Consider the following 23,644-nt stretch of genomic DNA (forward strand, 5'->3'; position numbering starts at 1 on the left):
CGCGAAACTGGACAAAGGAAAGGGGAGTGACCACTCCCCTGACCTGCACCTTCCCTGGGAGGTGCCCAGAGCTCCTCCAGTGTGCTCCAGACCTCTGCCATCTTGGAAACAGAGGTGCTGCTGGCACACTGGACTGCTCTGAGTGGCCAGTGCCAGCAGGTGACGTCAGAGACTCCTTCTGATAGGCTCCTTCAGGTGTTGCTAGTCTATCTTCTCTCCTAAGTAGCCAAACCCTCTTTTCTGGCTATTTAGGGTCTCTGTCTTTGGGGATTCCTTAGATAACGAATGCAAGAGCTCATCCGAGTTCCTCTGCATCTCTCTCTTCACCTTCTGCCAAGGAATCGACTGCTGACCGCGCTGGAAGCCTGCAATACTGCAACAAAGTAGCAAAGACGACTACTGCAACTCTGTAACGCTGATCCTGCCGCCTTCTCGACTGTTTTCCTGGTGGTGCATGCTGTGGGGGTAGTCTGCCTCCTCTCTGCACTAGAAGCTCCGAAGAAATCTCCCGTGGGTCGACGGAATCGTCCCCCTGCAGCCGCAGGCACCAAAGAAGTGCATCACCGGTACCCTGGGTCTCCTCTCAGCACGACGAGCGAGGTCCCTTGAATCCAGCAACTCTGTCCAAGTGACTCCCACAGTCCAGTGACTCTTCAGTCCAAGTTTGGTGGAGGTAAGTCCTTGCCTCCCCACGCCAGACTGCATTGCTGGGAACCGCTACTTTTGCAGCTACTCCGGCCTCCGTGCACTTCCGGTGGAAATCTTTTGTGCACAGCCAAGCCTGGGTCCACGGCACTCTAACCTGCATTGCACGACCTCCTAAGTTGTCCTCCGGCGACGTGGGCCTCCTTTGTGCGACTTCGGGTGAGCACTGTTTCACACATCTTCGTAGTGCCTGTTTCTGGCACTTCTGCAGGTGCTGCCTGCTGCTGAGAGGGCTCTTTATCTTGCTCGACGCCCCCTCTGTCCCCAGACGCAATTGGCGACATCCTGGTCCCTCCTGGGCCACAGCAGCATCCAAAAACTCTAACCGCACGATTTGCAGCTAGCACGGCTTGTTGGCGGTCTTTTGGCGGGAAAACACTTCTGCACAACTCTCCACAGCATGGGGGATCCATCCTCCAAAGGGGAAGTCTCTAGCCCTTGTCATTCCTGCAGAAACCTCAGCTTCTACTGTCCAGTAGCAGCTTCTTTGCACCCACAGCTGGCATTTCCTGGGCATCTGCCCATCTCCGACTTGCTTGTGACTTTTGGACTTGGTCCCCTTGTTCCACAGGTACCCTCAACTGGAAATCCATCGTTGTTGCATTGCTGGTTTGTGTCTTTCCTGCAGAATTCCCCTATCACAACTTCTATGTCCTTTGGGGAACTTTAGTGCACTTTGCACTCACTTTTCAGGGTCTTGGGGTGGGCTATTTTTCTAACCCTTACTATTTTCTAATAGTCCCAGCGACCCTCTACAAGGTCACATAGGTTTGGGGTCCATTCGTGGTTCGCATTCCACTTTTGGAGTATATGGTTTGTGTTGCCCCTATCCCTATGTGTCCCCATTGCATCCTATTGTAACTATACATTGTTTGCACTGTTTTCTAATACTATTACTGCATATTTTGGTATTGTGTATATATATCTTGTGTATATTTGCTATCCTCATACTGAGGGTACTCACTGAGATACTTTTGGCATATTGTCATAAAAATAAAGTACCCTTTATTTTTAGTATATCTGTGTATTGTGTTTTCTTATGATATTGTGCATATGACACTAGTGGTACTGTAGGAGCTTCACTCGTCTCCTAGTTCAGCCTAAGCTGCTCTGCTAAGCTACCATTATCTATCAGCCTAAGCTGCTAGACACCCTATACACTAATAAGGGATAACTGGGCCTGGTGCAAGGTGTAAGTACCCCATGGTACTCACTACAAGCCAGTCCAGCCTCCTACAAGCTTTCACTCCATGAATGTGCAGATAGTGTGCCTGACGGACCAGTACATCTCCCATGTCAATGCTAAGTATCCTGGATCTGTGCATGATGCCTATATCCTGAGGAATAGCAGCATCCCATATGTGATGGCTCAACTCCAGAGGCACCAGGTGTGGCTAATAGGTGAGCCCATGGTTCACACCCAGTTGGTGTTGGTGCATGGGTATGGTGTTGGCCATAAGGGTTAGTGTTTGGCTAACAGGTATCCCTCGATATTTGCAGGTGACTCTGGTTACCCCAACCTCTCATGGCTACTGACCCCTGTGAGGAATCCCAGGACAAGGGCAGAGGAACGTTACAATGAGGCACATGGGTGAACAAGAAGAATCATAGAAAGGACATTCGGCCTCCTGAAGGCCAGGTTTCGTTCCCTCCATCTAACTGGTGGATCCCTGTACTCACCCAAGAAGGTGTGCCAGATAATCATGGCATGCTGCATGTTGCATAACCTTGCCTTACGTCACCAGGTGCCTTTTCTGTAGGAGGATGAGGCTGGAGATGGGCGTGTGGCAGCAGTGGACCCTGTGGACAGTGAAGATGAGGAGTCAGAGGATGAGGAAGAGGACAACAGAACAGCTATTATACGACAGTACTTCCAGTGACCCAGGGGTAAGACTCTGTAACTTCACTTTGCATTGACAGTTTTGTATTTGACATTGTACATGGCAGGCAGATTCTCCCACTTCAATGCCCACTTACTGTACCCTTTGGCATCTCTATTTTCAGATATCTGTGCCCCAGTCTGGTACCTGGTGTGTTGACTGCAGCCAACTACAGGTCATTCCTATGTATACATTACTGTACAGTTGGTGTACGTGTGCCTGGCAAGGGTACAATATAGGGATGAGGCAGTATTGTGCAGTGTGTGCATGCTCAATGCATGTGCTGGATGTATGTGAGCCTATAAGCGGTACAATTCATGAACGATGTAGTGCTGTGTAGTGCGAGCATGTTAAATGTATGTGCTAGATGTATGTATGCCTACAAGTGGTACAGTACATGAAAGATAAAGTGCTGTGCAATGCATGCATGTTAAATGTATGTGCTCAGTGTATGTGTGCTTATAAGTGGTACAGAACAGGGAGGATACAGAGCTGTGCTATGTTTGTAGGCTCTATACATGCACGAGGAGTATGTGTGCCTGTGAATGGTACAATATTTGGAAAACCCTGAGTTTCATTATGGGAGACCCAAGCCTGCATGGTGAAATATGAGGAAAGGAGATAGCGGAATACCCCCAGACAGACGTATGTATTGCTGCATTCCTGTACGCTGGGTGGGACACACAATGGAGAGGGAAGAGCCAAGCTTTGCGCGTAAACCTCAAAGGGTGCTCTTTGATTCAGTGAGAGGTCACAGTGAAGTTGCCTGGGCACATTTCCGGAAGGGGATGGGACTGGTAAAAGAATCATAAAGAGTAGGGTCGTGGTCCTGGGCTAACCTTTTGATACATTTCACTGTCCCGACATTCAGCTCTGCAGGACTTCTGTCTGTGACCAGGACTGGGGTCCAAGGCCTGCTAGTCTTTCTGCTGAGTGAGGGGACATCACTCAGATAATCCTAGACTACATGCTCTGGAGCCTGCAGCACCACACCTACCTGCTTGCCACGATCACTGTGCCCTGTGAGGAAGAGGAAAGCGTTGGAGGGTGTTTTTGTGGTATGTATGACCAGAATTCTTGTTAGAATGTGGAACAAGGACAGATGGAGAGATTCAAATTGGGTCAGTTGAGGAGTGAGCATTTCCCAGGCTGATGGTGTACTGGAGTTAATAAAGAAATCTCCTCATTAACTGCATCCTATTTTTTCTATGGGGTACACTGAATGGACTTCTTGGTGGTAACGAGTTGAACAATGGACTTCACCTTCTTCATCCCCCCAGACTTAAGTCCAGGCCCTCTGTTTTGGGGCAATTTTGTCCTTTGGATGTTGGACATGCCCAGTTGATCCCTTGAAGTTCAAGTGAGTTCATGAACAATAGTCATTGTGGATACTACAAGTCAGATGGAGTAAATATATTGTATACAGTTTTAAGCATTTTCTTGAGGAAAAGTTAGCAAGCATCAGGGGTGAAACAACTTGTTCACAGTCTTGAGTAAATAGAGTCAGTGTGTTTCCAATGTGCAAATGAAGGGTTATTCAGCAGTATTGCAGCTTATCAAGCAGTCAAAGGTTTTAGTTTAGTTTTATGGGTTTATAAAGCGCGTAGCTACCCTGGGGCATCCCAGTGCTAAAGGTACACAACGACTCTTGGAAAGACCAAAGAGAACAGATTAACTACAAAAAAGGATAGTTTTCAGCTTCTTCCTAAAAAGAAGTTCTGAAGGTTCGTGGCGAAGTTCAGAGGGCAGAGCATTCCAGAGACGGGCAGCCTTGATGGTAAAAGAGTTACCTCCCCATGATCTCTTGACACAAGGTATATAAATCTGTCGAGTAGATAGTGATCTCAGGTGTCAAGAGGGAACATAAATAGAGATCCGCCTTCTATAAAAAAGAGGGCCCCTATTATGTAAGGCTCTATGGGTGATACACATAGATTTAAAATGAATACGCTATTCGATCGGAAGCCAATGAAGTGGTACAAGCGCCGGTTTGGCAGAGAGATGCCGGGGGGAGTTAGTAACAATCTGCAGCCTCCTTATTATGTACTCTGGGGAACTAAGATGAAGAGAGTTCCCATAGTCTAAGCGGGAAAGAACCAATGCTTGGACAAGAATTCTTCTGGCTGTAAAAGGTAGAAGATTAAGAATCTTTCTAAAAGCTCTGATAAAACCAAAACAGACCGAGGAGATTCTTTTGACTTGCAACTCCATCGTCAAACGAGGGTCAAGCAGGAAACCTGGGCTTTTTACATGTGCCTTTGGAGGAGGCAGACTATTAAAGGCCTCCGAGTGCGGTGCCAAAGGAGAGGCAGGGGGGCCGTTGCCTACAATCAGTACTTCCGATTTACCATCATTAAATTTAAGTTTAGATTGGGTCATCGAATCACCGATATCCTTCATACAACAGGCCAAATTAGCGGAAGAAGAATCCCCAGTACTAGAAAGGGATACCACTAATTGGGTGTCATCGGCATAGGTGACCATTGAAAGATTATAGGGAGTGACTACTTTGGCCAAAGATGATAAATAAATATTAAAAAGATTTGGGCTCAGGGAAGAGCCCTGAGGAACTCCACAAGTCAGAGAGACAACATCAGACAAAAAAGAACGATCCAAAACTTGGAAAGATCTTCCTATGAGGAAAGAGGAAAGCCAAGAAAGCACCATGCCTCCTAACCCTGTCTTAGAGAGTCTATCACAAAGGAGGGTGTGATCAACAGTATCGAAGGCTGCACTAAGATCAAGAAGGATAATAGCAACATGACCTCCTTGATCTAAAAGTTGACGAGCAGACTCAGTCACCGTAAGGAGCTCCGACTCCGTGTTATGTTGAGCTCTAAAGCCCATTTGAGTAGGATGTAGGAGCTCATGACTCTCAAGATAACTGGTCAGTTGCAAATTTACATGTTTCTCCAGAATCTTAGCTAGAATAGGAAGGAGAGCAATAGGTCTGTAGTTGTCCAAGACGGAGGGATCAAGCTTTGGCTTTTTCAGAAGAGGTTTTATAATAGCATGTTTAAGGGACTTGGGGAGAATGCCTGAAGACAAGGAACTATTAAGTATTTTTGTCAGAGGGGAGACAATAATATCTGCAGCCTTCAAAAGAATAGAAGGGGGAGCCAGATTTAATGTTAGAGAGAAATTAAAGAGTTAAAGCATCTGTGAGGGGTGGAAAATTAGTTAACTGAGTCCCAGCAAGAGGGGGATTCATGGCATGCTCATCTGACAGGTCGTGAGAGGGGGATGAAAGAAAACTCAAGTATATTTTAGTAATCTTATCCCGAAAATGAGCTGCTAATAAATTACTATATGTAGTGGAAGCTTCTATCAAAAATCAAAGTCAAAGTAATAAGCCTATGTAATACAGATGTATTCTGCAATGCAATTCTTGTCTTGTCCACCAATTTTTTAGAGTCTACTGGTGAACCTCACATTCCTTGGGAGGGTTGGTGTGAAACTTTTGAGACATATCTGGAGGCTATGGGTGGTGATGATTTTGTCTCAAAAGGAAAACTGGCAATTTTGAAACACTGCCTTTGCATGGATGGCAGGAAAGTATTAAAACACTTCCCAATGTGAATAGGATAAATATTGAATGTGACCATAACTCTGACATGGATTAAGAATCTGGTGATTAATATAACTATTATCGCACTGAAGGAAATTTGTTGGCAGGAAACACGCATAGTGGAAGAAGGATATCGGTTATTTTCTAGAACTCAGATGCCTGCTGAATAAGTTGGACAGTATATGGCTCTTTTACATACGTTAGCAGCAACTTGCAAGTTTAATGATCTTTGTGATGATAACATAAGGGAACTACTAATTAACAGAATTTCCAATTTGAAAGCATAGTAAAAATTGTTGTCTCAAGGAACCTTCTTTGGAAAAAACAAATAGTGTTGCCAAAAGTACTGAAAACACCTCGAGCAATGAATTGAAGGTGAAAAAAGAAGTGTGCAAAATTTATCATAAACATGCACAACCTGTGTTGGAGGAACCACAAGTTGTTTTAGAAAACAAAATTAAAAGAGAATGCAAGAAAGAAATAGTGACTGATTGTGATAACAAGGTTTATTTCAGATGTGGTAGCACTAAACATCTGCTACTTGTACCACGTGACTAACGATAAGAGCCAAATGTTTCAAATGTGGTAAATTTAGGCACTTTTCTATAGCATGTGAAAGTAGAACATGTGAGAGCAAACCCAATGTGAATGCATCATGCTCCAATGTGAGAAATAAGGAGCAGAGAACACACTGCAAAAGTTGCCGGGGGAACAGGACGCTCTCCCCAGCCCACCCATTCGCCGCAGCCACTATAAAGGAGCTGCGTCCCCGCGGGACGCGGAACACACTGCAAAAGTTGCTGGGGGAACAGAACTCTCTCCCCAGCCCGCCCATTCGCCGCAGCCACTATAAAGGAGCCGCGCCCCCCGCGGGATGCGGAACACACTGCAAAAGTTGCCGGGGGAACAGGACGCTCTCCCCAGCCCGCCCATTCGCTGCAGCCACTATAAAGGAGCCGCGCCCCCTGCGGGACGCAGAACACACTGCAAAAGTTGCCGGGGGAACAGGACGCTCTCCCCAGCCCACCCATTTGCCGCAGCCACTATAAAGGAGCCGCGGGATTTGCCCTGGCGTGCGCTCGGGCGAAGACCGGGCCAAGACGGGCCCGTCTACGCCCGTCTTCGTCCGTCTAAGGCCAGGCCGGGCCCCATCTCTTTATTGCTGCATTCTGTAATTAAGAGGCTTTTGAACACGATACAACAGGGCTGGGGATTATACTGTCAACGCCCGAGGAGGCTGGGCAGGGCCTTTTAACTTTCCTGTGCTGAATTCAAGTAAAGCCTTTTACTTATATTTTTGTCCCGCCCCACTTAGATACCATGGGGAAGAGGAAGGCCGTAGACTTGCCAGCTCCGCCTAAGGGAACCAAGAAAGCCAAGAAACGTCCTGGCAAATATGTTAATCAATCTTCCTTGAGTGGCCATAATGCGCTAGACGCTATCGACCTCCTCTTTGAGGAGGTCGAGACTATATTAGGTACTCATTCAATTGATCAAAAGCATCATAAAGATGGACAGACAAGGGCAAGGAAAATACCAGATATTTTTAACCAGAAGGGCAAAAATCATCCCTTAGACATTATTCCCGAGACCGACGGCGGTAAGAACAGCGATATCCATAGATCTCCCTTAGTAGCACCTTTGCGGACCCCCATTGTTAATGTATCTAGTTCTATGGAGCCACGGAACGAGCCTCCTCTTGAGGTTGATAAGTACATTCCCCCTCCCCTGAGTCCAGTGATCAAGGTCGTTCCTAACGTATTATGTTCTAATCGCTTTGAACAACTGCAGGAGACTAATGAAACGCCGCGTTTGCCGGGATCTGTTACTCCAGCCGTGAGGTCATATAGTCCTAATTTTGACTCAGAAACCCAAGAAGCCCAGAACATTAGAACTGATATGGCCTCAATTTCAATCAGAGAGTTAACGAAGTCAGGGATTTGGTTCTGGCTCTCACCACCTTAGTAAAAGGGAAAGTAACTTGCCATTGCAGCTGTCTATGTTCTGGAGACAGTAGGAAGACTCAAGGGGATGGACCATCCACAGTAACCAATCTAGCTATGGGGGATACGACGAGAGGGATGCCCCTGCCTATAGCCAGTGATTCTTTACTTACTTTAGACAGGAACGGGGGCTATCCACCATATCTCTTTGGAGAACCACGTCATACAGAAGTACCTGTTAAATCTATTAGATACAACAAAACATTAAACTCCAGGACAAGCAATAAAGACTACCTTGATGGTGTTGTAGAAAGAGGAGGGGACAGGGTTTATGATTCATTAAACCTAGCCAGAACAGAGGTTTCGACTACTTCTCAATGTACTAGACTTTTTAAATCTCTCCGCAACTATAACTCTTCCTTGCGTATAGAACAAAATGAAGTAGCAAACATGTCCCAGGCTAAGGATAAGAGGAAGGGTGACAATGTCATCCCTTTGGTAGATGTTCCTAAATTAGCATCAGGCACAACGGAGAATCAGGATTCTCTGATCAACAAAGTGACTCATTGGTTACGTACTCGACGAAATTGCCTTTCTATTATTCGTTCGGACATATTGGCAGCAGACAGAAGGAGTGTCCCTGGTTCCAGTTTGGACAAGATTGCCATCTACCTAGCTAATAAGTTTCTGGTTACACAGCTCATGGACTTCGATCTGCGGACCAGACTGTATGAGGAGAAGAAAGGGGGGCTAGGCTTATGATAGATCCCAGTAATTCTCCTACTTTAGTAAACTTCGATACACTAAGTAACACACGAAGAGACGGTTCATCTTGTACCTCACAGCTAATCCCTGTATGACTGTCCTTAGCTACGAAGGTACCTAATATGATCAACCATGAGATATTTAATTTCGACGAGAGCAACAGGGGACAGGCGAGGGACATAGGTAGTACTGATATGGAACAGAAGGCCACTAGCGGGCTGTCTTGTAATATAGATCAAATTAATAACCCACTCACTCTATTGTCTTGGAATGTAGCAGGTCTCGACAAGAGGTTGGATGACCCCGACTGGGGTGCCTTTATTAAACACATAGACATATGTCTTTTCCAGGAAACTTGGGCAGAGAGAGATAAGGTTTTAGACGGGTTTTCCTCTTTCTCTGTCCCTGCGACTCCTTCGGGGAGGGGTAAGGGCCGTGCAAAGGGTGGGCTCTTGCTATGCATAAACAAGAATGTACAATGTGACCTCCAGCTGTTAAATATAGACTCTGTAGATTTAATGGGCATTCGAATTAAATTTAAACAAGATTTAACTATAGCTATCATTAATGTGTACAATCGACCAGTTTCGCGGAATACTGAATCCCAAATTTTAGTTGCACTAATTAGCTATCTGGAGACCATGCATCCTTCTACCTTATTGATTATAGCTGGGGATATGAACTGCACCTTTGAGCCTTCTTCCTTGCTCAGTGGCTTAACTGACAAGGAAGATGAGCTCTGGGGGATACCCCAGCTAAACAGTTCTCGACTTGGCACTCGCTCGTGTGTGGCCACTCAGCTCGCCTCCCTTTGCTTAAAATTTGGATTAAGGGCTTGCAACGGTAGGACATTATCTGATCTAAACCTCGCCCCGACCTTCAAACGGGGCATGTCTATAAGTACCATTGATTATATTTTGGTGGATGTCAGGTTATGGCCTCACTTAAGGGATATGAGAGTGGAAGCCAGAAGTGAGAGAGATCACTTTCCTCTGCTACTTACATTGTCGGGGGAGATGTTCAGGAGAACTTCTAACATCTTAAAAACTGAGGCTCCCCCTCTGCGATGGACCAGTAATTTCACTAAGGTCACATGGCCCAAAGTGATGACCAATCCCTCAGCGATTAGAGGAATCTACGAGGCTTTTATAGATAATTTGGCAGTATACGAGAACCAGCTGTAGACAATATTCCAATTTTTGACATTCATGTTAATCTGACCAAACAACTACAGAAGTTCTTCTATAAAAGAAAGGAGACTTGGGTCGCATGGAAAGGACAAGGGTCGCTGTGGCTGATTTGATGAATCTTGCTCAAGAGCCAAGATTGAGTTAAAAGATGCATTAGTTAGTGGCTCGCAGGGGGAGGTACAGCAAGCAAGACGTAATTATAAAGGAACCACAACCCAGGCAAAAAAAAAGTGGGAAGATTCAATGTGGCAAGAACTTTTAGAATCCTCAAGAGCAAATGACAACAAGCTCTTCTGGGAACTCCTGACCAAAAGGCAGTCAGGAGGTAGGACACTTCCAGCCATTCACATTCAACCAGAAAGATGGGTGGAGCACTTTACTAGTCTCTATGCTCTCCCAATAGACCCTATGGAAGCTTCTGGGTTATATCCCCGCTTGATGAATTTAGATTCTAGTCCAAGCCTGCCCCCATTTAGGGGAGGTGATTGTGATTCAAACAACTGTATCTTTTTTTCTCTGGAAGAGACCCTGGAAGCTGTGAGTTCCCTCAAACCAGGTAAATCACCAGGTCCTGACAAGCTTCCAGGTGATCTCTATAGATCTGAACCACATCTATGGTCATGGTATATAAACACCATCTCAAATAGTATAGCTGCTGGGGGACCAATTCCTGAGACTTGGAAGGGAGCAGAAATCATACCCATCCACAAAAAGGGCAATGTAAACCTCCTGATTAACTATAGGCCTATTAGCCTCTTAGACAACTTACAGAAGATTTTTGCAAAACAACTTCTGCAGAGGTTAACTAATTGGGTCGAGGATCACCAGATTCTTTCCCCACTCCAGGCAGGTTTCCGACAAAAAACCAGTACAGTGGATCAGGCGTTAGGTTGGCAGTACTGTACTGGAAGTATGTTGCCCTTGCCAAGCAGCGTTTGTACGTAGTATTTATTGATTTGAGATCTGCATTTGACCTGGTTCCCAGAGATAAGCTGTGAGAAGTGTTGGGAAAATTGAGAGTCACAGTTGAATTATTGCACTTGCTAATAAGACTTCATGAAAACACCTATGCGCAAGTGAGATGGGGGCACCATGGTGAATTGACTGATCAGATTCCAACTGAGAGGGGCGTTCGCCAATGTTGTGTGCTAGCTCTTTTACTTTTTACTTTATTCATTAATGAGGTAGTGAAGTACATGACCCATTGCCAAAATGATGCCCCCTGTCTTGATGCTCAAAAAATCCCTATTCTTCAATTTGCAGATGACTCGTTGCTCATATCAAAATCCCCAATGGGGCTTCAAAACTTGGTAGATAAGTTTAATCTTTTTTGCAGAGAACATGGACTGCAGGTCAATGTTAATAAAACTAAATTAATGGTGTTTCACACTGGGCCTAGTAAAAGCTGCACCATTACTATCGATGGAGTCCCATTGAATAAGGTTAATTCTATTGACTATTTGGGTGTTAGACTATCCAGTAAACTATCCTGGGAGGATCAGATATCGAAGAGCTCGGGGCTCCTGCAACACAGAGTTGCCTCTATTCTTCGTTTTTATCAAAGTTCTAGCATTAAAGCAGTTCTTCCAGCAATCAAAATTTATACAGACAAGGCACGGGGGGCAGTACTAAAATTACAGTGGGAGAGAATGCATTTGCTAGGGCCCTGATAGCGTGCCCGCGCAGTATACCTTTGATTCCTCTCTTCTTAGACTTAGGGTTGAAACGTGTAGCAGATTTGATTATTTTAAGACCCCTAGGGCCAGATGTAGCAACTTTGGAAATTGCGACTTGCAATTTGCGAGTCGGAGCGACTCGCAAATTGCAAGTCGCAATTTCCAATGCAGAACGGTGTCTCAGACACCTTCTGCGAGTCGGTATGGGGTCGCAAAGACCCACCTCATTAATATTAATGAGGTGGGTCGCAAATTGCGGCCCCATACCGACTATGGGCACTCACTAACATGGAGGCCTGCTGTAGTCAGCAGACCTCCATGTTCGTGACTGCTTTTAAATAAAGCAGTTTTTTTTTTTTAAGTGTAGCCCGTTTTCCTTAAAGGAAAACGAGCTGCACTTAAAATAAAAATCCAAAGCCTTTTGTTTCGGTTTTTTTCAGGGCAGGTAGTGGTCCCTTGGACCACTACCTGCCCTGAAAAAATGTTTTGGGGTCCATTCACAAAGGGGAAGGGGTCGCATGGGGACCCCTTCCCGTTTGCGAATGGGTTACCATCCACTTCAAGTGGATGGTAACTGCGACTCCATTTGCGACCGCTTACGCGGTCGCAAATGGAATTGCATACCATTGCGAATCGCAAATAGGAAGGGAACACCCCTTCCTATTTGCGATTCGGAAATGCATTTTGCGAGTCGGTCCCAACTCGCAAAATGCATTTCTGCATAGGAAACACGCATTTGCGAGTCGCAAACGGCAAATTTTGCCGTTTGCGACTCGCAATGTGCTTCCTACATCTGGCCCCTAATCTTTTGGATAAGGATATGGACTACCCCCAAATTGACCTCTTACAAAGCATCACTAGTCGACTTGCTAAAAAGACAGAATGTAAAAACTATCCCCTGAATTAGACATGTTTCCTATTGACTTGGATTATTGGGCTTGGCCGATTACTGGGAAAACCCCCATAATCTAGAAAGGCGCCATAAAAATGTCCTGAAGACAAGTTATTGGTCCTATATCAGGGCCAATTACATAACTTGTAACTCCTATGGTCGGTTGACCGATTCCTTTCTTGATTTTAAGTGGTTCCCGCAGTATGAGCCCTATCTTGATATTATACCAAATCTACTGGGTAAAAGTCTATATGCAAGATTTCGATTTGGAGCATTGCCCTTATTATCCTTGATGAGTAAATGGGGACAGCCCTCTAAAACTGATATGTGTCTTGCATGCGATTGCGTCCATCGAGCACTTTATGTTTTTTTGCCCTGCTTATTTTATCCCGCGGTCAAAGTGGATCCGTAAAACCTGCTTATAATTGGGTTTAACCAGCTGTAATCATTCATTAAGGGTTTTAAAAACCAATAAATCGAATGATTTAGTTTTAGCAGTTAGTACATTTTTAGTTGCAGCTTGAAATTTACGTTTAACCAAAAATAGATGAATTTTTTCACTGTAATTTGATACTGTATAGGCTTGTATGTATTTCTGTTTTTATTATTTTTATATTATATTGATGATGTATTTAATTAAGGATTATGTACTGTCGTGTATTGCTTTGAAGGCCAATGGACCGAATAAAGCTTGTTTATTATTAAAGGAGCAGAGTGACACTGATAGTGATGAGGGTGACACAGATGTGCGAGAGAGACTTGGTATTATAGTTGGTGAGTGTAGTATGTGAACCATATAAGTCTCCTACGTGTGTTATTGATGTATGTGGGGTAAAGATTCCTGTGTTTGCAGACTCTTGTTCACCTTATACACATATTGACAAGAGTATTTAGGTGGCAGTGGCTGAATGGAGCATTTGAAAACTGATGTGGAACCGAAAGGATATTGTGGAGTGAAGTTGCCAATGCAGGGTTATTTGACCACTTTGTTAATGTTCAAAGGTAGATGTATTGAAGCTGAGGTGTATGTTGTTGAGGAAGCTAAAATTATTTATGGCTGGAGGGAACAATGTACTTTGGGAATCATGTTGGACCCTAATCACCTTCAGCAAGTATTGGTGACAATTCAAGATGAGGCTGAGAGATGGAAACAGTATTTTCCTAAGTTGGTTAATAACAAGTTAGGGTGTTGTAAAACATTTTCTCATCAGGTTGTTTTGAAGGAAACAATGGTTCCAAGGGTTCACAAAATGAGAAATGTACCTTTGGTTCTGAGAGAACCCACAAGAAGGGAATTTAATAGATTGGGTGAGCAAGGAGTCATACAGCCAATTGTGGCATCAGCGTGGTTAAGTCCCATAGTGATCACTCAGAAGAAGGATGGGAACATATGCATGTGCATCAATTTAAGGGATTTGAATCAGAATATATGGGGAGATAGATATCCTTACAGAATATCAATGAGATGTTGTTGAGTGTGAAGGATGTTAGATAATTTTCAGTCATAGATCTGTCCAATGCATCAAAAGATGTGAGGTGTTGGATACCAGTTTTTATAACCCATGAAGGTGCTTACCAATTCATTCAGATGCCATTTGGATTGGCTTTTGCATCAGCCGTTTTCTAATGGTTGATGCATAAGTTACTGGCCACTCTGGATAATGTAAAATTTTACAAGGAGAGTGAGCTTATTTAGAGTTTCACCAAAAGTGATCATGATAAAAGGTTGGCATTGAGTGCTTTGGAAAATGCTGGTTTGACAATTGGAGTTGATAAGTGTATGTTTGCAGTGGAAGAAGTGAATTGTTTGGGTCACATCTTGTCTTATGATGGGGTTAAACCCAAACTCCTATTAATGGAAGCAATTGAGAAGGCACCTTGTCCAGCACACAAGAATCAAATGTGATCCTTCCTTGGCCTAGCAGATTATTATGCCAAATGTGTTTATCACTTTTCAGAATTATCTAAACCCTTAAGAGTACTATTAAAAAGGGTGAAATGTACCTATAGTCTGAGGAATGTCAGCATGCTTTATTAGATATTAAAAAGAGCATTGTTAGCACTGTTGAGCTAAAAACCACTAGACATGGGTGATCAAACAATTGTGGTGACATAAGCTACTGAACATGATCGGGTGGTATTAATGCAATCTGATGGGTGTCGTGAAAGAGTTGTGGCATTTGCCTCTAGGTCTTTGAAAAGTGCAGAACAAACATATTCCACAATTGAAAAAGAAGCTTTGGCATGATGGTACGGCATCTAACATTTCCAGAATTGTGTATGGGGAGTTAATTTCCTTTTAAGAATGGATCACAAGCCTTTGATTGACCTATTTCTCACAAAAAGAAGTGGGAAAGGTACACTAAGACTTGCCAAATGGATGTACAGACTACAAGAATATACTTTAGAGATTCAATATGTTTCTGGTGTTAAAATTTTTGACTGTCTATCATGGTTGCTTGTATAAACACTGGATGAGGTGGATGATAATGTTGAAAGAATGGTGGTGGAAATTACTGCACTAGGTCCAGGTGCAACAACACATGAACAATGGGTGTGTGAAACAGAAAAGGATGGTGTGAAGAGTGAAATAAAAATACATTTATCGAACAGATGGTCTAGGAACTTGGCCGCTATAAGTGGTATGGATGAATATAAAGCTGTGTGGTCAGAAATGTGTGATGCTGTAAGAGTTGTACGCAGATGTTATAGATTAGTGGTTTCCATAGGTCTGCAGAACAGATTATTCACCTTGCTGCATGAGGGACACAGGGTAAATCTGCTATGAAAAGGAAAGCCAGTAATGATTTCTGGTGGCCTGGAATGGACTAGCAAGTGGAGAGGTTTGTAAGAAATGCTGTTTCATGTGCGTCAAGTGAGAAATCCCACGTGAGAAGGGAACATCAATAGTACCTTAAAAGTGTCTGAGCATGCATGGTAGAAAGTAGCTGTAAATGTGTGTAGTCTATTTTCTGCTACTAGCATGAGGGAAAGGTATGCTATTGTGATAGTTGATTATTTTTCAAAACGGTCTGAGGTGAGTTTTGTGAATGAGGTGAAAACAAGTAATGTGGTAGCTTCTTGTCAGGAGGTATTCCAGAGAGATGGTTATCCCAAAGAAGAGGTCACAGATAATGGACCACAGTTTGTTTCCATGGAATTCGAGAATTATGTAAAACAGCATAGAACGGGTTTGTATCATCCTTTGCAGAATGGCTTGGCTGAGTGTTTTCATTGGGTACTGGGTGAGTGTGTACAGTTGGCTGTTTGTGCTGGATTACACTAGAGGAAGGAAGTCAAAAATATGCTTTGGAGTTATACAATTACTCCACATTCTTTGACGGATGAGACCCCTTTTGTTTAGCTACCGGGCAATAAAATATCGCTGGTTGGATGGGAAGAACAGGAGTGTAGAGGGTGAATGTTTCCGATGTGTACAAAAGAGTGAAGGAGAAGCAAGACAAGTATAGAAGTGAGAAGAGTGAGTTTAAGAAGAAGAACCTTGATTTCAGAATTGGAGAATTGTTTTGGGTCTATGAAAGAATGACATACAAAATGTGTGTCTAAGTGGTGTACTTTAAAAACGTATAAAACATGTGTTTGAACAATCTGCAACACCAGAGGATAGTAAAAGATGGAATATGAGAAATATAACATAGCGTAATGATGCTGAATTTAAATTTGAAAAAATGAATTCTGATCAGAAATTTGACACAAGGAAAAATACTACAATTAGGAGCAAACGTCGAATTACTGTGCCAAGAAGTTGGAAGAATTTGTAGTAACGTGTCTTTCCTTTTATTCTTTGGGCAGTAGTTACAATAAAACGTGCAAGCTCAATTTGAGGGTTGGAGTTTATTGTTGCTTTTGTCATCATTGTTGTATCAACTGTTCATTTTGTAAACTGTTGGTTAGTGGGTACTAGCTTACATAAAGCTTCCTTGAGGCGCCATTTAAATATATTTTCTATCTTTTTTAATTTTTTTTGTAGTTCATTGTTAAGGAAGAGGGATATGTTGTAATGTGGTATGTATGACCATAAATCTCTTTAGAATCTGGAACATTGGCTGACGGAGAGATTTGAATTGGGTCTGTTGAGGAGTGAGCATTGCCCAGGTTCGTGGTACATTGGAGTTAATAAAGGAATCTGCTCATGTACTGCGTCATGTTTTCTCTAATGGGCTATACTGAATGGATTTCTCAGGAGTGAGGTCTGTAGAGTCCAGCTGGACTCATTCTAGTCTTTCTGCCAGCCACTCTGCTGAGGGCTGGTCTTACAGATGTAACCCACACCCACCCAACACAGGCGTCACCAGTCAGGTGACCCTGCCAATAAAAGAGGCCAGGCGCACGTGCCTGAGGCCAGTCTAGTACCACCCTTAAACCGTGTCTGCGTCCCTCTACTTACCAGCATGAGGGCCTAGGGCCCCACATTACATTGGCGACGAGAGGGTTTGATCCCACGTGGCAAGGAGTATCTTCTGCGATGTGCTGGGGGAGAAGAAGGCTGTCGCAGCCCCACCAATTTTAATGAGGGGGTGAGTGCTGCCAATCGGAGCGTCCGCAGCACTGCCAGAACGGCTGCGGGCGCCGAAAACAATTAAAGCGATGCGAGGCACGCAGCGCTGCTTTTCCCCGCGCCCCCCCAAGAGTCGGATGCAGCGCGGCCCGCAGCGTGGGAGAAAGCTGCTGGGTCCGCGCGGTATGTGGGGGGAAATGGCGCTGTTGCGCGCCGTGGAAAGGAGAGGAGAATGTGCCCAACCATGACTGGGTCCCGGTCGCCCCCGCCCCCGGAAAAAAAAATGAACGCGGTCCGCAGCGTGTCCGTGCTGCTGCGGCCGCGTATGAAGAATGTGGGGCGATCGGCACCGACAACAGGGAAGATGACGGGGCCGTTTTCCCCCCTTGGTCCTTCTAATTTGGCGCTGTAGCAAGCCGTGCGCAGTGAGGGGAAGAAGTATTGTGGCCGGGCCGGTCGCCCCGTTTCATTTTTAAATAATGGTGCATTCGCGCACCGAAGAAAACTTGCCCAGGGCCGCCCCCACCCCAAAAATGCCGGAAAACGGCCGCAGCACGGAGGACTGCTGCGGCCGCAACTTGAGATCACCGATGGTGCTGGCATGCACCAAATATGAAACGAAAATGCCCAGGGGCTCCCCCCCCCCTTGTCCCAGCAGGAATTCAAGGACGAGGTGCAGACACGCACCGAAATAACATGGTGCAGACACGCACCAGGTGCCCAGGGCCGCGACCCCACCTCCCAGAAATGAGTAAAGAAGAGAGGTGCTCACACGCACCTACAGGAAAGAAAAAAAACAGTGCCCGGAGCCCCCACCCACCTCACTGAAGTCCTGCCATCTGCATGCCTCTTCAAACGAGGCTGTGCAGTTTAAAAAAAAAAAAAAAAAAATTGGACAGAAAGGAAAAAAAAAGAGGAAGAGAAAAGGGAGAGAAGTGACAAAATAAATAAAATTGAACTTACCTGCAGCCCCCACCAGCATGACGAAGTCCTCCCAGCAGCATGCCCTCCTCACCGGCATCTGTTGAAACAAACGAGTCGGTAACAGGAAAGACTGTCTTTCAAGCTAGAAAAAAAAGTGCACTACTGGCATCCAGTGGCCAGAGTTGGTATTGCACCCTATTTCTGTTTTAAAGGTAAAAGAAGTTTGGATGAAGGGAAGTTTACAGCAGCACCTTCAGAAAGTGACTGCTCCAAACCAAGAGTGCGCCCGTGGACAGAAACGGCGCAAAAGACGGAAACGGCGAGGAAGAAGGAAGCGACGCGGGCAACGCTGCAAAAGAGAAGGAAGCGACGCGGGCGACGCTGCAAAAGGGAAGGAGAAGACTGCAGCTGTCCCAGCCAAGCTGCAACGGTGAGAAACGGACGCAGCGCCACATGAGGTACGAAGAGAGCGCGCATGGTCTGCGCAGCCCCTGGTGGCCGTCCGCCGCCACCGACGAAAGAACGCCACATGCCCCAGCAGTGATGGTCATCACCGCAGGACAAGAAAGGGACATGCCAGGCGTTGCCACAGGACGCCCAAAAAAAAAAAAAGAGACTGACACGTGCGCAGCGAGCACAGAGAGCTGCGCCCGAGAATGTGACGACATGGGTAAAGTCAGTGAAGATGGAGAGAGTACCCGAGAGCGTGACGTAACGCACGGGAAAAGAGGCCATGTCAGCTGGCCGCGCAGCGATGGAAGATGGCCACTGTTGCCCATCAGTGAGCAGGTCATCTGAACTGACCAACCCTGCCAGAGCAGATGGCAGGAGTGAGCGCCGTAACAGCGCAGCCTCGAGGCGCAAGAGCGGCGCCCTCGAGTGAAGAGAAGGAGGAAGAGAGCGGGGACCCTCCTGCCAGAGAGAGGTCCACCAAGAGGATCCGGGAACGGACCACACCGGGAGAGGTCTGCCTGAAGAGCAGATCATGTCCTACCCTCAGGACTCAGCCCGTGAGAGGCTGCGACCGAGCAAGATGCACCAGAGGAGGTGCAGTGATAGGTCCATGTGAGGCAGCATGCGACCTGTGGCACAACGCCACATCGAGGACGAAGAGGAAGATGCACCAGCGAAGGTGCAGTGATAGGTCCGTGTGAAGCAACATGAGACCTGTGGCACAACGCCACATCGAGGACAAAGAGGAAGATGTACCAGCAGAGGTGCAGCGCAAGGTCCATGTGCCACAACATGTGACCTGTGGCACGACGCCACACCAAGGAGAAGAGAGAGTGGCACGATGCCAACAAGAAATGAGGAGAGGAGTGTGACAGACCGGTCACACCACAGATCAACTCCATCGCAGGTGTGAAAGTGGAAGGAAGTAGAGTGACAACTGAGGACTCGTGCGAGCAGATGAGGAGGTACCCATCAGTACAAGACAGTCACCGGGGTGAGCAGACGTCACTGAAGACAGCGATGCGGGTGGTCCCCCACGCTTCCCAGTACGACCGACCTGTCACCGGCTGCTTGGCTGTGATGGCATCCCTGACGCCGACTGCACAGGCCACACAAGACCCGCCGTGGCCACTATGTCCATCAAGTGGTCCTTCCGCTGACGAAGCCGCCGCCACCTGTTTGATCTGCAAAAGGATGAAAAAAAACATCATCATCATGATGTGGTGCATCGCCCAATCATCGAAGGAGGACCACAGCACCACCCGAGTGGAGACAGTCAGCAACAAGAACCGACGCTGACAAGGCATGTCTGGCAACGTAGAAACTTATCATCTGAACACTTGCCATGAGCTCCGTGAACCAGACACCTGCCGGTGAGAGCAGACCAGATCATTTGGATCATCCACCCTTGGGGTTGCACAAGACTAGGACGTGGCCCTGTTGGGAGTTCAGAGAGACTCCTTTGGCGTGGCCAACGTTGGCCCGCACAGCCCACGCAGTCCCGTCGCAATCCAGGGACAAGGGCCTCCAACAAATTCCTGTGAGAGCTGAATATCGCTGAGAGAGAATGCATCTGAGACAGCTCCACGTCAGGCATCCGGAAGCATGGAGGTCTCATATCGAGAGACTGGTCACCTGAAGACTTTGCACTATGGCCAGAGCACCTGAATCCGGATGGCTCGAGCAAGCGGACCCTGCATCAACAACCCTTGTGGCTCCATGCGAGACTAGGATGTGGTCCTGTAGGCTGTTCCTCTGAGACGTCTTTGCTGGGCCTGAGATAGGCAAGCACAGCCCACGCAGTCCCGTGGAAGCCCGCGGAAGGGCCTCGAGGAGACTCCTGCTTGATGGAGATCTGGCACGAGAGGGAAGACTGCCGCTTCTCTGCCGCTGGACTCCCAGGCGCCCCAGGCCGTCACGTCATCTGCAGTCTGAGGAGGTAGACAATCTCCAGAGTCAGAATGCCGTCCAGAACTGTGTACAGTGGACTCCCCACTGCTCCAGATGCACCTGCATCAGAAACTGTAAATAGACTTTGACCACATGAGCCCAGGCAGGACCCGATCAACAATATCCAGCGAACTGTGAGGTCGTGGACAAGCAACTGAAGTATCTGGACTTCGTCCACGCAGTGTTCGTGCCCAGCTGTACCTGGTTAAATTATGGACTCGTGCGGAGGTGTCCGGGTGCTCCCAGCTGCACCATGTCCACTGCAAGTCTGCAGTCTGCCTTTTCGAGGCCGAGAGACTGATTGTGGTGCTTTGTTATTGTTTCTTTTACAGGTTGGACTTTTGTTTGGTTCCTCAATAAAGTTTGGGAGGGATGTAGAGTCCAGCTGGACTCATTCTAGTCTTTCTGCCAGCCACTCTGCTGAGGGCTGGTCTTACAGATGTAACCCACACCCACCCAACACAGGCGTCACCAGTCAGGTGACCCTGCCAATAAAAGAGGCCAGGCGCACGTGCCTGAGGCCAGTCTAGTACCACCCTACCACCGTGTCTGCGTCCCTTACTTACCAGCATGAGGGCCTAGGGCCCCACATTACAAGGTCCAGTGGGGAGCCCTGCTAGGTGGACTCCCTTTGCGAGGTGTGACGGGATGTCTGCTGCAGTGTTTGTGTGATTGCCCGTGTGCAGGATGAAGTCGGAAATCCTTGTATGAAAGCGGTGGGTTGCTGTAAATTGAGCTGTGTGCATCACTGCACAGATCGAGCCAGAGCCCTGTGAAGTGAGTAGCCAGCACCCCTGTATGCTAGGATGGGATGTGGAAAGAAGATTGCTGTGCTGTGAGGGCCGTACCTGCATGCCAGGAGAGGATGCCGGTGAGGACTTTGCGGTGCCAAACGGACTGGAGCCTATGACACGGAGGATACTGTGAGTCCGTATGCCAGAGGGGGTCCCAGGGAGCAATAAGACTTGTGACCTGATTGACACCCCCCGCCAGAGAAGTGAGGCCACCGCGGGACCACCTGTGCACCGTCTTCAAGGACCCACTTCAGCATCGCCGCAACAGCCCCCCCCGAACCTCGGTCAGATCACTTAGACACCTGGCCTGCAAGAGGAGCCGCAAAGAACTTCCAGTCGCTTTGGTAACGTGACCCCATGTGAGGAACTCCGAGCCACTGTACCAGTTCAGTGCAATCCACCGGGCAGCTTGCAGAGAACTCACCTGATTCAGCTGCTGCTACTCTGAACACCCACTGATGTGACAAAATCAGGACCTCTGAACGCACCAAGCCTGCAGGTGCAGATAAGACTGATTTTGGGCCAGTCAGCCTCTGGGAACTTGCTTGCTAGTTAGTGCTGCTATGCTTGTACACTGTTGACTTTGAAATACAGTCAGAGTGGACTCTTGAGACTCGGACTAGGACTGGAACTTGCCCTGGATGTTGCCTTTAGTGAATAGGGAATAACCACTATTGTTAGGAGTGAGGAGAGAGTGGGACTCAAGGGATCGTGTAAAGAAACACTAGAGCCCTGACCCAAGGGGGACTGAGTTGTTGTTTGTGAATGTCATATTATTCCTTTCTTTGTTAGTGGTAAAATTAAAATACTTCTCTTTTTTCATAAAAGTGAGTTTTTGGCTGGACACTGATTTATTGTTGCTGCTGAGCACATTTTGAGTTCTGAGCCTGTGTTCACTCCTCTGTACCCACCTCCCACGAGGAAGTCTAGAACCATGCTATTCCTGGGAGTTAAGTGCTGAAGGGGTACTTTGGTCAGTTGCTCAGGATCCATAATAGGTCGAGCCCCTTGACATCAGTAGTAAACGGCTTAAACCACCTTGGTTGGGCCCAGTAACCTGTGTGCCCTGTAGCCCACTGAAAAGCATTCTGACAACTGTTGGCAGAAGTGGGATGCCTAAAGTTTAGCAGACTGTATGCAGGAGTACCATTGGCCATTTCCAGATTGCCCGAGCACTACAACAGTATAGTGTTTATTTTTTAAGCACAAAGGTGACACACAGACAATGGAAAACACAGGTTTGGGAATAGACCCTAGCACCATGTCCATAGATCAGATGAATTATATATGTAGGAAGAGAGGGTTTAGGATCCCCAGGAGTAGGGACAAAGCGGTCCTTACTAATTTCATTAGAGACACATTTGAGACACAGGGCCAAAGGGATGAGGCTGTAGATAACTCTGGGGAGCGAACAGTAGTAGGAATCCAGGAAGAGAGCACTGTGGATCCAAGCTCATAGATCCCCTTCAGGACAGATCTATCCCAGGCACACAGAGTGTGTACGCTAATGCATTTTCCAGAATTTCATCAAGACTCTCACCACCTTTAGTTTCTAGAATACCTCACGTGTGTAGAGCTCCCTGAATTTCTAGGGTACTACTGTCACCAATTCTAGGAGTAAATCCATTGCAGTGTTCCCCCTAAGATGCGCACCCGCCTTGCCTTCCTCCACATGCTGTGTAATACGAGGCTCTGAGCATGCATATAACGATAAACCAGATGTTCCCTTTATTGTCCTCGTTTTAAGGTAACAGGTTTCTTTTTCATGTTTTATTTGCATCCAGGGGGGCACACTTTGAGAAAATCTCACACATTATTAAGTGCAGTATATACATTATGATATGCTGCTGCACCTTTTGACTCTGTGATTTCGCTACTGATTGATTACAAGTTGTACTGGTGAAGGGTCTGCAGCTGCTCTATAAGATAGCACAAAGCAGCTCATAAATTCTTGTGTGATACATGTCACAAATATGTCGCAACATTTTGCTAAAAAAGAACTCCAGAAACAGAACTGAATGTGCTTATTTATTGATGCAACACTCTGACAAACTACTTTGTAGAAACTGGACGATGTGCAAATTTCATCTATGTGAAAAGAATGGACTTGTTTTTAAATTTCACTTTTATTTGTTCTTCTGATAAAATGGTTTGTTTAAAAATAAAATTCCAGCTGCAAGTAACTGACTTCCTAATGTGGTTTGCCATATGCAGAAACAAAGGGGCATGTTTATGGAGCCAGCTGAGTTGCTCTTGCACCACGCAACATGGTGGAAGGATGATGCAAGCCCAAAATGAGATTTATGAAGCCATGCAAGGCTACGTTGCCTGGTCCTGAGTGGCTTTAAAAATCAGGAGTAAAGCAACACAGCCCAAATCACTGTG

At 46.3% G+C, this 23,644-nt stretch overlaps 1 protein-coding gene across 1 annotated transcript in view; it reads right to left on the reverse strand.

The window, feature by feature from the left end:
* LOC138261680 (putative nuclease HARBI1) overlaps window positions 1-23,360 on the reverse strand; it is a 68,486-nt gene extending 45,126 nt beyond the window's left edge. Inside the window, exon 1 of the mRNA XM_069210926.1 lies at window positions 18,102-23,360. Coding sequence (XP_069067027.1) covers window positions 18,102-18,159 — 58 coding nt within the window. The 5' untranslated portion in view covers window positions 18,160-23,360. The remainder of the gene's footprint in view (window positions 1-18,101) is intronic.
* Between the last annotated feature and the right edge of the window lie 284 nt (window positions 23,361-23,644).

The sequence above is a fragment of the Pleurodeles waltl genome, chromosome 10 (genome assembly GCF_031143425.1).
Source record: "Pleurodeles waltl isolate 20211129_DDA chromosome 10, aPleWal1.hap1.20221129, whole genome shotgun sequence".
Taxonomy (NCBI): Eukaryota; Metazoa; Chordata; class Amphibia; order Caudata; family Salamandridae; genus Pleurodeles; species Pleurodeles waltl.